General features: G+C 34.1%; 1 protein-coding gene across 2 annotated transcripts in view; it reads right to left on the minus strand.

The window, feature by feature from the left end:
- Positions 1-16,347, minus strand: part of CDH18 (cadherin 18) — a 466,620-nt gene that overhangs the window by 75,102 nt on the left and 375,171 nt on the right. For both annotated transcript variants that reach the window (XM_004422693.2, XM_087443160.1), the window contains exon 7: positions 5,691-5,944. In XM_004422693.2, coding sequence (XP_004422750.1) covers positions 5,691-5,944 — 254 coding nt within the window. The remainder of the gene's footprint in view (positions 1-5,690; positions 5,945-16,347) is intronic.

Consider the following 16,347-nt stretch of genomic DNA (forward strand, 5'->3'; position numbering starts at 1 on the left):
TAAATGCTAACATTTATGGAACACTTACAATGTACTACATCGTGCCTTAAGTGTTTTCTAAGTATTAGTTCATTGCATACTCAAAACAACTACATGAGATAGGTACTATTTATAGCCCCTTTTTACAGATGAGGGAACTGAGGCACAGAGTGATGGAGAATTTTATCCAACATCAAGGAGTTAGTTAATACAACAGATTAAAATACTATCTAAGTCTATTAAGTAATATTTATAAGCTCCTTTATAAAAAAGTAGACAATATTTGAGGCTTTATCCATTTATGCAAAAATATTTATTTGAAGGAGTACAAGAAAGGAACAAAAGACATTAAAAAGAGAAAATAGCAAGATCTGAGAATTATTTAGACATATGATTTAGTTAGGGAAACAAGTAAGCAAAAAAGAAAAAGGAAAGAAATATTTGCAAACTAATATAATCGAGGCACAGAGATTAAAATCAGAGGTCAGAGTAAAATTCTAAGCCATAGGAGGCTTCAGGAAAGACATGGTTTGATCAGTCCTGAAGGATGAGTAATAGTTATCTAAAGAGTTGTGCATTAGAGATTATCTAGAAAGTATGAAATTTAATACTTTTATATGAGACAGAGAGAGAGACAGAGACAGAGAGAGAAAGATATCTTAGATCTGGCTTCAGAAGTGGGATGGCATTTTTCAGACCACTGTTCTGGTATTGGCTACTAATCTATTAAGAGAGAAAGAGAGAGAGGCTTTATGTTGTGGGTTGTAGATAGGATACAAACAGAAGTTCCCGCCTTCACCCACACATTGGTGTTCCAGTCAATATTACTGCCCCTATACACAGGGCTACCCTTGAGTAATATGCTCTTAACTTTAAAATAAAATTTTCTTAGATGAGGAATAAAAATTGATTCAATCATATCATCAATTAAGCCATTGAGAGAATGTAACTATTCTCACTGTAGAAGAGATGACTAAAGATGCTTAGTGGGAAAAGTTCAACTCACAGTGCATTTTGGAAGGCTGAAACGTGTAGATAGGAAAAAGAATACCAAGAGTGCTTGAATTATTAGAGAGCATTACACATGCCCTGGGCTCTTGAAGATAAGAAGAAAGAAGAATGCATAGTGGGATTTATCAAGAACAAATTTCCCAATTTTCAGATATCTTACAGGTAAGAACCTCTCCAGGTCACTGAAAAAACATCTCCTACATTCTCTTCCTCCATGTACAGTAAGTTGTAGATCTTCGCCTTGATTTATTCAGAATGTAAGGATAAATTCTATGGAAATTTTTTTCTAAATTAGACCCAGCATATTTCTTTCTGATTGTTGCAAAGTTACTATTCAAAGATAATATTAAAAATTTTAACTATGGGTAAATATATAGACAAATCCCGCTTATAAATCAGTATGAAAAAGAAGTAAAGATAGGGAAATATACTCATGTAATTCATCCTACAGCTCTTCATTCTACGAAAAATGTTAATTGGGGACTTCAATAATTTTCTTTTTCTTGTACTAAATCAAGCAGTGTTCTATGTCTTTTACTTTACAATGTAGAGAAACTCTAAAATTAAAAGCAGTTTTGTTCTTGAGATGCTAGAGCTAGCGTGAGACCTCCCCCTCTTCGGCATCCCTTTTCCCCCAGTGTAGGAAATGCATCCTTGCAAGTAGTAGACCCCACGTGCTGGTATTTAATCCATGGCTTTCTGAATATGTAAAACCTTCATCTGTTTCCTACTTTGTGATACTTGACTTCTGTAAATGCAGTTTTTAAAAATTATTATTATTAGTTGAAATATATGAGAGGCAGCATATTGTGGCTTTAAAGAAACAGAGTTTTTGGGGTAAAGCAAAACTGGTTTTAAATTCTAGATCTGCCACTTTATTACTATGTAAATTTGGGCAAATTACTTTCTGAGCCTTAGTTTCTTCATCTGTAGAATGAGACTAATAGGACAGACTTTTTAGGGTTCTTACAAAGGTTTTTGGCATACTGTATAAAGCGCATGACCCACAGACAGCAAACAATGAATGATCGCTATTTTTAATAGTCATATGATAAGGTTGCATTTTCAGAAAGTTCTCTAGTTTCTCATGTCCAACATAGGATTTCTCATCTCTCAGTAGCTAATCAGGAAATTCCTGAATTCATTTGCAGAACGCCAGAAAGTGAACACAGCCTGTTTAAATAAGGGCCTCTTCACTGCTGGTAAATAGCCTGGTTCTGATTTTATTTTTGAAAAAGGTGATGATTATATTGCTGCAAATTGCACATTCTTGTTTTGAGTTGAAAGAGACAAAAACTAGACATGGAATGCTCTTAGAAATCTGAAGAGTCTCACTAATAGTTTAGAAAATTGAAATACAAAGACTGAAGTCAGAAAGCTTTTCACAAATGCCTGGAAGACTCAAACTCCCTTTCATTATCAGTTCTACAAACTTGGAGTTAATTGCATTTCAGGGCACATGGCAAGGTACATCTTTTCAATGTGCATTTCCATAATTAGTACAAACATTTGATCCCCAAGAAAGGTGGAAGTATAAGGCTTGCTTTTGTGTTTGTTAATGTTTTCTGTTTTTTATTCACTGTTTGCACCTAGAGGCCCATGTGAATGACACATTTTTATAAAATCAAGAATAAATATTATGTAAATTATGCCCCCAAACAGCAGCTGTGGAGTCTAATTATTTTAAGGCAGCTTTAGAAGGATTCATTTTAGTTGTCTAGCCAAAATAAAGCAGTAAGAATAATGCATATGCTAATGGATTTATGCTTTTCAGTATTAGCATTTGGAGAAAACGTACCAATTATCTGCACCCTGACAACTGGGAGAATGTATGTAACATAGCGGATATTCAATTAAATACTCCTGGTAACATGGAGCAATGACAGAGTCAATTAATAATATCATGGGATAATCAATTATACACAAATAATTTATTTTATTAACTAAAATGTATATGTTGAAATATTCACATGACTATGCATGCATGTTAAACATACATACTGGTATGCATTTCCCAAAAATATGTTTTTAAAATTTCTTTTCAAGAGTATTATTAGCACTCCAGTTTTACCAATCTACCAGCCAGTTTGGTTTACCCTGTGTCAGGGTTTCTCAACCTCAGCTCTATTGACATTTTGGACCAGATAATTCTTTGTTGTGGGGACCCTCTTGTGAATGGGATGATGTTCAGCACCGTCCCGGGCCTCTACCCTCAGATGATAGCAGCTAGCGTTCCTCTGCCAGTTGTGACAACCAAACATGTCCTCTGACATTGTGAAATGTCCCCTGCTGGAGGGGATTTTGCCCGTGGATGGGAAGCACTGTTCTATGTGGAATGGCTGTATTTGTGTTTGTTGCAATATATAGAGCAACACTGAAAGAAGTTTGCCCTTGACCTCAAATTTCCCCCTTTGGCCTACCTTTTTGGCACATATATTCCACCCTTCACAGCATTTTGAAAATTCATTATTATTTATTTTGAAATGCAAGTCTTCCTGTCATTGTTTTGACTAAAGTTACTCCCGCATCTCCGTTTTCTTTTCTCCCCCCATTGACATTGCTGCTAGAATAAATTTCAAAGACTTCTGCTTAGCACAAAGCCTTTTGATGATCTCGCTCTAGCTTCTCTCTATGAACTTGGTACTTGCCATTCCCACACGGGGAGCCTAAGCCTTTCATATACACAACAAACTACATTTCCTTCCTTTCTCCTTCAACAGTCTACGTCCTAACCTGGGTTTTCAACCTCAATTCAATCTTCCTCAACTCATTGTCTCCAGAAGAAGTTGGGTGCACTTGTTCCGTGCACACTTTTATAGTAGCTTTATCTCCCTTAGCAAAGCATGTAATTTTTTTTCAAATTTATCTCTGCACTGGACTTCAAGCTGCTCTGTGTGTGTGTATGCGTGTGTATGCATGCACAGGGGTTTAATTTCTTTATCATGAGAACTATTGCAATACTGGCATATGATATGTGCTTTAAATATCACTTTTAGAAATGAATGTACCCCTCACCTCTTTTAATTAAAAATTACAGAATATACCATTAATATAAAACTTCAATTTTCAAAAGAAACTCTTGCCAATGTTTATCAAACATTTTCCCATCAAACTAATAGCATGAAATATTTTTATTCTCAAAATGTGTCAGCTTCTTTTGGTAAAGAATGACCGCATTTGTAAATAGCCTTCATAATACTACAGTTTTTAACAGAGTTAGACAAATTTTACTCCTTGTTAAGTATCAAAAATATCATTAAAATATGACATTCTATGAAATGCGGAAGCATAGTGGGCTTTATTCTGGTTGGACAACTAAGCATATTGACTTCTACTTCCATCCCTTAATTAGAGATCAATTTCTATAACTGGGTTTATGCACATTATTTTGTATACTTTGCCTGTCCTGATTCTTCTAGCAACGTCCAGCTCTTGCTTTCACTGTGACAGAGGGGTTATCAATTGACAAGGTGCTGTTTCTGCACTCATAGATGGAGCAGGATTGTTGAATATATATATATTTGTGTATAGAAAATTGTTTCTCTCCATGCATGGGTGCTGGCGGCATTTTTAAAAGACTGAAACAATCATGCTTATATAAAAGGAAATTGAGAGCCTTTACATAGATACCGAGGAGAATGGTTACCATGTTAGCTTCTGTGAAAATGGATGAGAACTAAACAGAGTGAGAATGAGGACTTGATGGGAAAAAGAAGACAGATTTGTTAAGGATTTCCAGCTTTTTAGGGCCTTAGGATTATCCAAGGGTATAAATACAAGGTAACTAAAGAGCCTTATCCATTTCTGCAGAAATTCCTCGATTTTTGTCATAACTGAGGAAAAAAAAGAGCACTTTTCTGATTATGTAAGGAAAGCTTTAATTATCTCTAATGCATTACATACTAAACTAATAAAATATTGTTTAGTGAGCACTTGTGTGCTGGGCACTGTGTTAAGTATTTTATTTAATCTAATTTAATTCTATCACTGTATCTATGCATCATCATTATTCCTTGTTCTTATATTTAGAACTTGAGATTCAGCAAGGTTGAATGACTGTATAAGATCACACAACTATGAAGACACCACAGTTCCCACATGGATCTCCTTTTCTTCAGAGTCCAGTCTCTAAGTCAGCATTCTGTGCTGGACAAATTAGGAGTTATCGAGTGACTACTAGGTGTAGGCGACTCTGCTTAGCACTTTATGCACATTGCTTCATGCGTTCCCACAATGACTCTGAGAGACAGACAAGAGTTTGCTTCTTTTACAGATAAGGGTAGATGATTTTCTAAAGGGACACAGCTGTTGTGACAGAACCACAGTCAGAGATAAGCATTATTCCCAAATCCTCACTTTTTGCACTGTATCTATACTTCCCATCACTAATGGACCAAACATTCTCTAGTTTGTGATTAAATATTTCTACAAAAACTTTTCCAGCCAATTATGCTCACATCTATTAAATGGAAAAATTACTCTGTGTGGTCAACAATATATTCATAGAGATATGTACATATACCCTTAATTTAATAGAAACCCATCTGCTACATTATTCCATAAAGAATCAGTTAATATTATTTAATTATATTAATAAAAAAACATAGAAATAAAATATTTTAAGTATTATTTTCTTCATTTTAAATTCTGTGAGAGGCAATAAAAATGTTTATACGTCTAAAAGTTGAAGCATACCGTACCTCACTAAGCTGTTGGCACTGTCGGGATCTTGTGCCAAAACTGTGCCAACGACAGTCCCAATCCTGGCATTTTCATAGACTTCCATGATATAAGAAGGCATGGAAAATAGTGGTGGTTCATCTACGTCTCCAACAATGATCTTCAGCATGGTAGCATCTTTAAAAGGACCCAAGTGCGAAAAGCGAAAATCAAGATGTGTATTTGCTCCTTCTATGTTGAGGGTATATGACTTCTTTTTCTCATAGTTCAGTGGCTGTGGGAAAAAAAATAAGATTTCCAGTATTATGATTGCCATCACTTTTCATACAGGCATTTTTTTCCATTTTTGAAAGAAACAAATAAATATGGATAGATTTAAGTTAATCTCTTTTCTTTTAAAAACAAACTGTTAAGTTTTTCAACAATAACATCTAAAGCAGAAATCATGGAAACTCGTTTCTGAAATATTTGTGATTTTTCACAGCCATAAATATGATGATAACCAGGTACAAAAGGATATTTCCCATAAGCAAACAAATATTGCTTTGTGGAGACTCTTAATCTTAGTCTCTTCTAGTAACTTCTTTCTATCTCCTCTTGAACCTATGTTATTAATCTTAAAAATATTTGCTACCAATTTGTTAAATTTAAAGCATAGACTTTTTTGCATTTTGCATTTAAACAATTTATCTTGTATCATTGATCTTTATCTTTATCATCACCTTACTTTCACCTTGCTGGTTTTAAACTCACTATTTTATTTTAAAATCTGATAAATTTTTAAGTTTTCAATTTAACAATTTTTCTTGGAATTTTAGCAAAATATTTTATACAGACTTCTGAATTTCATTTTTAGTGTTGTAGTTGTACTTATTTTCTGTTTTGCTGGTAATACCATTTCATGTGTTTGTTTTGTTGTTCATTTCTTTATTATATCATGATTAATCAACTTTGTTTTTTAAGTTATAGCCTTCTTTTTGTTTATTTATACCAGTTAATTTTTAGCTTTGAGTCTATATTAATAGTTTCTCATAATTTTTTAGTTTTTTTCTAATATGTTTTTAACCCTTCAGTCAACATTTACTTTTCTTCTATTAACAATATATGTCAGGAGTCATGAATTTGACTTAGCATACAATAATGAATAAGATCAGTTTGGTCTTTTGTTCCAAGGAATATATGGCCTGATGTAGGATATAAAATAGTTAACAAATATTTACAGCACATGTTTAGTGCTATAAGACATACTAGGTATCATGGAAATAATAAGGATACAAATTCAGATACAGCGGTACATTTGAGCAGCTAGGTAATGTTTCCAAGAGGAAGTACTTTTTCAGATAAGAACTGAATGTTTGGAAAGTGTTAAAAATGATGCACATAATAGACTCGGTGACCCAAATGAGCTTGGATTTAGGACTGACAATGTCAAAAGTCCTATGGTGAGGGCCGGCCCTGTGGCTTAGTGGTTAAGTGCACACGCTCCCCTACTGGTGGCCCGGGTTCGGATCCGGGTGCGCACCCACGCACCGCTTCTCTGGCCATGCTGAGGCTGTGTCCCACATACAGCAACTAGAAGGATGTGCAACTATGACATACAACTATCTATTGGGGCTTTGGGGGAAAAAAAAAAAGAGTTTAAAAAAAAAAAGTCTCATGGTGATGTTAGTATAGGTGATCCAGGGACCAAACTTTTATTTTGAGCCTGGTGAAGTATCCACTAATGCTGGTCTTCCTGATTAATATCTATACGAAGCAGAAAAGATATTTTTCATCCCTATTTCTGCCACTGATTTTGACTAGTCTTGCAGACTTCTTTCTTAACAAGATCAGAGGATGATCATTCGAGGAACTCAGGTATTTTTCTTATCCTAAGGGCCCAGGAGCAGCTGATTAGAAGGTGTGTCCTTAATGGGATTTTATAAACAGAATGATCGGTTCTACTGATGATTACTTCCCTTATGTCCTCCGAGTTGCCTTGGAAAATTGGCTTTCACATAGATTGCAGATTGCATAGAAGGGAAAACAATCATTTAATTTCCAAACCAGATATTAAGAATCTCAAATCTATAATGCTTCTCAAGGACATGGATGAGACTGGGCCACTATAATATTTTACAAGCTTTTGTAAGACAAAATAAAAATTTTTTAAATCTTAAAAACTCAAATTCTCAAAAGTGAACCATGTATACAATATATATACATTTATATATGATAAATATTATATATTTTAGGTATATATTTTTTAAAGAAGAGTTAATTGATTCTGCAGTTTATGACCCACCCATTGGGAACCATTTCCTGCTGAGGGAATTTAAACCAGAAATGAATTGTCAAGGTAACTAACATCCATCTTGTTTGGGGAGTTGCATAACTCCTAGTTGGAGCCACAGATTGACTACATTTTTTCTTTCCTTGACGCCTTTCTCCTTAACATTGGTAAATGGGAATCTGTCTTTGACTAATTCAATAAATCTCAATGAAATTTAAATAACCTGCCCTAGAAATGGTACACATTTGCTGCCTAGCAGGAATTGGGTGAATGGATATGGTCCCACTTGGCACAGAGGAGCGTGGACTGTTGGAATCCGGGCATTTTGCTCGTGGCAGGTTTACCATTTGTTTGAGAACAATGTAATCTTTTAGAGTCAACCTGTTGCATCTGGTAGACTTTGTAGTGACTAAGGTTCTTCTCTTTGAACATGAGTGTTTGAGACCTTAAAACTAAAAAATAGGATGTGTTTACTAGAGATGCTTAACATTCCTTTCTCATGATAACACAGGATTTTAAAACATTCATCTCTATTTATTCATTGTAGGCTTTTACATCTTTCTGACTCTCAATGAAATTTGTGGAGGTAATTTTGGCCACCTCTACCCCATCAGATGTTGTTTTCAAGCTGTGCATCCAATATGACAGGTATCTCTTTTTCCATTTTTCAGCATGTCCCTTGGCAAGTTAGATGTCATTTATCTTGATACTAACCTACCTACTGCTAAGGTGCAGGCTGTTGATGCGGGCACATGGATTCGTGTTTGTGATCATCTAATGCATATTTAACTACCCCAAGGCAGGGATAGTCATTTTGAAGGACTTGTTTGCCAGGACTGGCAGACAGATGAATAGGGGCCCATCTGGAGCCACTAAGGAGTGAGAGGATTATTTCAGGTTGGGACAGGAATTTAGAAACAGATAAATTAATGCTAATAGAAGTATTTTAACAACCTCATTTATGAAGAGAAACTGGCAGTGCTGAATTTCATGCATAGAAAAACTGGGAAGAAATTATACCCATTCATTGGAGATACTAGAATTATGTATATAATTTAAAGCATGTTAATTCTTTCTATTATATTACAAATAAAATAGCATATTGAGATTGGATTAGGATTACAATTATTATTTTTCCTATTACTGTAATCCTGGCAAACATCCAAATATTCATCACCCATATATTTTAAATAGATCCTCCAGTAATTTCCTAGTAATCATTTGCTCCTGGGAAACTATTTAGAGCTCTATCTGTGGGTTTCATTTTCCTTAGTTACCAGCATATTTTTTTTTACCTAAAAATAGTCAATTAAAAATAGTATACCAGACGAGCCGGTCCGGTGGTGTAGTGGTTAAGTTCACCCACTCTGCTTCAGTGGCCCAAGGTTCACGGGTTCAAATCCCAGGCATGGACTTAGGCACCGCTTATCAAGTCATGCTGTGGTAGGCATTCCACATACAAAGTAGAGGAAGCTGAGCATGAATGTTAGCCCAGGGCAGATCTTCCTCAGCAGAAAGAGGAGGATTGGCAACAGATGGTAGCTCAGGGCTAATCTTCCTCACCAAAAAAATAAAAAAATGTGTACCAGAAACAGTGAAACCTATTCATCTAATACCTGGTTTTGATGAGAAGATAGTGGAGGGAAAAAATTTAAAATAAAGAAAAGAGAATTTACTAGGTTATTGAGTTACTGTAGAAAGCAATAACATGAACTGTCTGGCTGAGAGTTTATAAAACACAAAACATACATTTTTCTTGTCTTAAAACAAAAACAAATACAGAATGATGCCAGAAACGTGAGGCATACTATGAACTTGATAAGGCAGTTGTAGGGCCAGAGATTGCTCGTGAACATAAGAGTTTTTTGTTTTGTTTTGTTTTTTTTCTAGCTCTATATTAAAATGCCAACTGTCCATGCTTTTAGCTCTTTCTGGCTGGATTCTGACAATATTTCAGATAGATCAGCTGATTAAAACAGTCAAGCTAAAGAAAGAATTGGGGAAAGAGTTCTTTGTTTTAGAGCTGCTTGAAGACTCTTTGACAGAGTAGAGTCCAGTCTTTGATAATTTGTTGACCATTATTTACTCCATACATTTTGCCTCATCAGGATATTTGGTGTTGGGGTTGGGGGTTGATAATTTGAATATAGTTTATCCCATTTAACAAAATCTCAGAACTATGCCGAGTTTCTCTTTTTGAAATACTGCAAGTCTGGATTATCATTTCAGTGCTTAATATGAGAAGTAGGTAAGTATAAGGCAAAGTTGTTCTGCTGGAAATCAACATAATATTAATGTTTAAGGATTAGAATTCCAGGAACACTACCAGATTCCTTTTTTCATTTTTATAGAATTTTCCTTGGGTTTAAGTCCCTGGAAAGTCTCAGTTGTGGTCCAAGCTCTGTGAGTTGAAAACAAAAGCTCCCACATCACTGATGCTAATACTTAGTGCTATGATTGGCGTTACCAAATTTAGTAAATTAAAATTATTTTAAGTGGAGTATGTGTCAACTATCACATGGGTCATACTTATACTAAGAAATTATTTATCATTTATCTGAAATTAAAATTTAACTGGTGCCCTTTATTTTATCTAGCAACGCTAACTATGATACAATCATGATGATCATAGTTGGCAATCAAATACATCAGCAATATATAATTACCAACAAATATGACACGGATATATATTGGCAACTCCCACCTTTGAAAAAAATTAACTTTAACCATATGAAATTGCTGATATCAACAATGTATGACATACACAAAAGGTAATTTAATATATGTAATTTCATATGATTCAGCCTAAAATATCTATTTTTCTAACATTGAACCATCCAAGCATTCCTGGAGTAATCCCACTTGTGATGTGTTTTGTTTTACTGGCATAGTGTTTATAATGGTTCTACGGATACTCATAAGTAAGGTTGCTTAATATTCTTATTGGTTTATTAGGTTTTTGTGTTAATGTTATCGCATTAATTTCCTAGGCTGCCATAAGAAATTACCACAAACTCGGTCCTCAAAACAACAGAAATTTATTCTCTGGCGGTTCTGGGGACCAGAAGTCTGAAATCTGGCAAGGCAGAGTTCTCTTGGGGGCTCTAGGGGATAATCTGTTCCTCATCTTTTCCAATTTCTGTGACTGCCCTGGCATTCCTGGGGAAGCAGGCACCCCAGCATGGTTGGGAATTCACTTTGCGTCCTAATTCAACCACTTGGAGGATGAGACTCCAGGGTTAGTGTTCAGAAATCTCAGCTTTGCAGCAACGGGCCCTTCAGATTTCTTTCAGAGGAGAAATAGAAGATTTCAGGTAATTCATGCAGAGCACAGAGGCAGTGACCAGCAGGGCTGTGGGCTCAGAGGGCAGAGCCACAGAAGGTTATTCTCAGGACTTGAAACCTATGGAATTTGCTGTACTGGATTTTAAACTTGTTTGGGACTAGCAACTTCTTTATTCCTTCCATCTTCTTCCTGTTGGAATGTAAACATCTATAACTGTTATCCTATGCCTGACACACTGTCGTATTTTGGAAGCAGGTAACTTGTTTTCTGGCTTCATAGGTCCACAGATGAAGAATTTTGTCCTAGAATAGAACCTATCCTGAGTATCACCCATTCCTAATTCAGACGATCTAGACTATGGGGTTTAGAACTTTTGAAGTGATGATACTTTGATGAGATGTTAGACTTAGAATTGATTTTGCAATGAATTGAGACTTTTAGGGATGTTGGGGTGGAATTAATATATTTTATACATGGGATGGAGATGAATTGTGGAGGGCTAGAGGGCAGACTATAGTGAGCTGAATGGCAGCCCCCAAAAACATATGCGTAAAGCAAAAGATGCAATTACCTTGTATAGTAAAAGATGAAAGGAGGTGTTAATCCTGGATTATCCAGGTGGACATTGAATCCAATCACAATTATCCTTAGAAGTGAGGCAGAGAGAGATTCAGCAGAGAAAATAGGATGAGGTAATGTGACCACAGAGGCAGAGATTAGAGTGATGAGGCCACAAGCCAAGGAATGCCCAGAGCCATCCGAAGCTGGAAGAGGTCATGAATGGATTCTCCCCTAGAGATTATGGAAGAAGTGCAGCCTAGCTAACATCTACCTTGATTGCAAACTTCTAGATATCAGAATTGTGAGACAATTTATCTGTGGTTTTAAGCCACACAGTTTGTGGTAATTTGTTACAACAGCCCTAGGAAACTAATACAGCTATATTTGCTTTATATAAAATCACAGTGGAGATCTTCATTCTTTCCTTTCTTTTTAGTGTGCTGGAATTGTATAAATTGTATGGGAATTGGAAAGGTGGTTCTTTCACAAGTTTCTCACTTTTTTCTATGTATTTTCTTTTTCTTTGCAGTTGCTTTTAGCATCTTACATAAAAATATTCTTTATATGGAATTTATTTGTGTAGAATTAAGAAAAGATTATGTTACACTTTTAACTTTTCTCACGATTTATTTTCTATAATTGCTCTGTGTTTGTCAATAAGATTAGTTAAGGCTTATTTACTATATTGTTTTATTTCCAAAAAAACTAAAGTTTTTCAATTAAATATATCATATTTCTGTTTTCTAACCTCCTTTTGTGGTGTTACTTCATCTTTCTGCTTTTATTCTTCCTTTCTATTTTTCAGTCATATATTTAATTCATCTAATTTTATTTTTTTCTGTCTTTAATATATTTAGGATTATAAACATACTCTGAGAAGTGCTTATTCTATATCCCATGATTTCCATATATATTCTTTTTCATTATCAATTTTTTCTAGAAATTCTGCAATTTCAGTGTGTATTGTTTTCTTTGATGTGCCTGCTATTGTTGACAAAGGTTACTGTTGTTGTTGTTGTTAAATTTCCAGGTTGAGGAAATTTTTTGTCTTCTGAATATTTTTTATTAATTTTTAGTTGTATTGCCTTTGGATGAGAGCATTTTATCTGTACTATTTTGTCTTTTGGGCACTTACTGAGATATTCTTTGAGGACAAATATATGGTCAATTTTACTACATGTTCCACGAACACTTGAAATAAAAGATATAACTTCAGAATACAGAGATTGATATATATCAACCTTCTTATTAATTACATTATTGAGTTATTCACATTTTTAAAACTTTATTTGTTATGGACAGAAATAGGTGTGTTATAGTCTCCTTCTGCGTGTCTGGTTCTATACATAGCTTCTTGTATTTTTTTGTATTCCAATATTTTTATTGTAATACAAATATTAATATAATATTTATTAATACAAATCAATATAATATTAAATGATATTAATAAATATAATCATTATTTAATTAATCAACTTTTGAACATAGTTAATTACATAAAATTTATATAATATTTATAATACATTGCTTTGCAAATGTTGTTGCTGTGCAATGCGCTGCATAAATATCTACCCGTATTGTATACACATTGTCAATTGCTCTCTTTAGAATTATAAGGTCTCTTGTGTATTTTTACGATTTCAGTTTGGATTCCAACAAGGTGGGCGTTAAAATCACATCTCTTACTTTCCTTATTATTTATGTTGTTATTCTTTTATTTTAATCTTAATTTCTTTGTTTTACATGTCTCTAGTTTCGTTGTATGAAGTTCTCATATTTCTGTTTTTAGAAAAGTTTACATTTTTGTTCTAGTGATTAATTTTATGCTTTAAAATTTGGGTAATATGCTTAATCTGTGTTTCTTTTAATAGTAATTATTAGTACTCTACATAAAACTGATTCAAAAAAGCGTTTCTTTTTTCTCCCACGTTGCTTACATTTAAATAGCATTTTTTAACCTTTGTATTCTTAAGTTGCTTGTAGACCTAATATTTAAATTATTGGCTCTGAGTTATATTTTTTGATTCCTAGCTAGTACTATTGGAGCAATCCATGAGTTTATTTCACTTGTAATCTTATTTTCTTATTATAAGAGGTATTGTTTCTACATTTTTAGGACACATTCTATTTACATTCTGATCCATCACCCTGGTCCTGATGTTAATTGTACTTGCTGTTCTACTTGTCATTTTCCTTTAGTAACTACAGCTATTTTCGTTAGAGGATGTATTCCCCAAGACAATATTCCCTCATTTATTTAATTTCAAAATTGTTTGCCTGTGATCTCCAGGCTTGAAGGACAATGTAGTTGGATATAAAGCCCTTGACTCACATTTATTTTCTTGAGTCTCTGGTATATTGCTCCATGCATGATTAAAAATAATCTCCCATGCAAAGATTTCCCTGACCCTCCTCCATCTTTGAAAAATTGGCTCTCTTTTATCTGTGAGCACATACCGATTTAAGTAAACCTATACCATTAGCATTTGACATCTTGTATTACAACACTGTTTCATGTTCACTCAGTTTTCCCTAAGAGAAAGAATATTATCTAATTTATCTTCATATTTCAGGTATCTGGCATAATTCCTAGTACATGGTGGGTGATTAATAGCTCTTCCTCAATCTCAAATACAGCTGTGTTTAGAGTGCAGAAAATTGCTATTACACGCTTTACATATGAAAGATGAAAAATTCTATATTATTTCTAAAATATGAATAGGTAAAACTATATGTGACCTAACCAATGAACACAAATTAACTTATTTAATCATCACGACACCTCTGTGAGGTATAATTGTTTCCCATTTATAAATGAGGAAATCAAGGCACAGAAAAGTAAGAAGCTTGCCCAGGGGCCACAGCCTGTAAGTGGTATACTTAGGATTTGAACTCAGGCAGTGGACTCTATAGGCTGTGCCCTTAAGCACTATGCTATACCGCCTGAAATCTAATTAGCACATAAATTCTGTAATTTAACTTTCCATATTGATGACTAAAGATGAACAGATTTTTAGTGGAAGATAATGGACTCACTGTTTAAAGACACATTCATGCATCATCTTTCCAAGTATTTATAATAAGATTGAAAATGAACTGATAACTTCATTAACTCTAACTTCATTAATTCTGACTACCAGAATTCTGAGTATCTTTATAATTTCCATAATTCACAGACTCACAGAGCTAAGAAACTGAAATGCTTTTCATGCAAAATCCTTTATCAACACTGCTCCTGCTTAGAAGTGCTTATTCTGGTATAATTTTCACTTCCTGAGGTAGTGGGGCTACTGTTTCTTTTCTTTAGTTACTGCTCAATATCCTAATGCGGTTCACTGTCAATGACTTGACTCCAATTTTCGTCTTATATTTTAGTTTCTTAATTTCACCCTATTACTCCTTGTAATTACTTTTACATACCATTGCTCTTTCTAATTTATAAAATAATACTTTTCCCTCTTTAATATTAACATATTTCATATTATTGTAGATAGTTATCATCTTTCCCATCAATCTTTTTCCAGCCAGCTCTACGTATTCGGGACTTTTTAATTGTTTCCCATTAATCATTTCTACTATTCATTAAATCACACCACTATATTCCTCCTCTGGAACTATATAATTATCATAAATAGAAGGATACTGAAAACAGCATTTAGCCAAGTTGCTCTATAACTCAGTTCTTCCTGGAGCTGAAGAAGGTCTCAAAATTCTGTTTCTTAAATAAAAAGAGAAAAGACTCCTTATGACCTCTCCTTGGTTCAGTTTCTATATTGCATCATTATCCAGGTTTTCAGTTGCAGGAACAGAAGGATAATGATAGAGCTGGTATCAACATTTTAATACATAAAAAAATGTCACTTGGATCATGCGAAAAATGGCCAAATCCTGGATTAGTGACTGACACTATTACTCATTTTTGTTTCTTGAAAAAAATGTTCATTTTAAATGATAATATTTTGCCAAAATGTAAGAAAAATGGAATGAATTTGAAAAATGTTTCTTCAGTTTGGCTTTCTTATTATGCCATGGTGTTTGATCCTTGTCAGAGGCCTTTCGTGGATGGTGGACATTCAGTGGAGACTAGAACACACGTATGAGCTTTCTTGTTGTAAATTTGTCTATGTAGAAGAGTGCAATGTTCATTCAATGTGTATAATTCCAAGGATATCTATACAAATAAATATAACATGGTTGCTTGCTGTCAGTTGAAGACTAGGAAAATAAATGGAAAGCTTTTATTTAAAATAACAAATACACATATATGATATATAAAGTATATTTATATATTACATATTTATATATAATTATATACAAGCACATATATATGTATGCGTACATGTGTATGTGTGTGTATTTCAATATATCCACACATATGAAAACTTGCCAATAGCCTATGGGTATGGATAGCTTAACTCATCAAGATGTTTCAAGAGATCATTAATTTCCAACCATTGCATAAATTATATTGTAGGAATATATGTGCTAAAAACAGTCAATTAACATTCAAGGTACTTTCAACTGATCTGTCCGTTCAGGCTCTTGGCCATGCCTATAG

This window comes from Ceratotherium simum, chromosome 18 (assembly GCF_057802395.1).
Source record: "Ceratotherium simum simum isolate JZ-2026a chromosome 18, ASM5780239v1, whole genome shotgun sequence".
Classification (NCBI taxonomy): domain Eukaryota; kingdom Metazoa; phylum Chordata; class Mammalia; order Perissodactyla; family Rhinocerotidae; genus Ceratotherium; species Ceratotherium simum.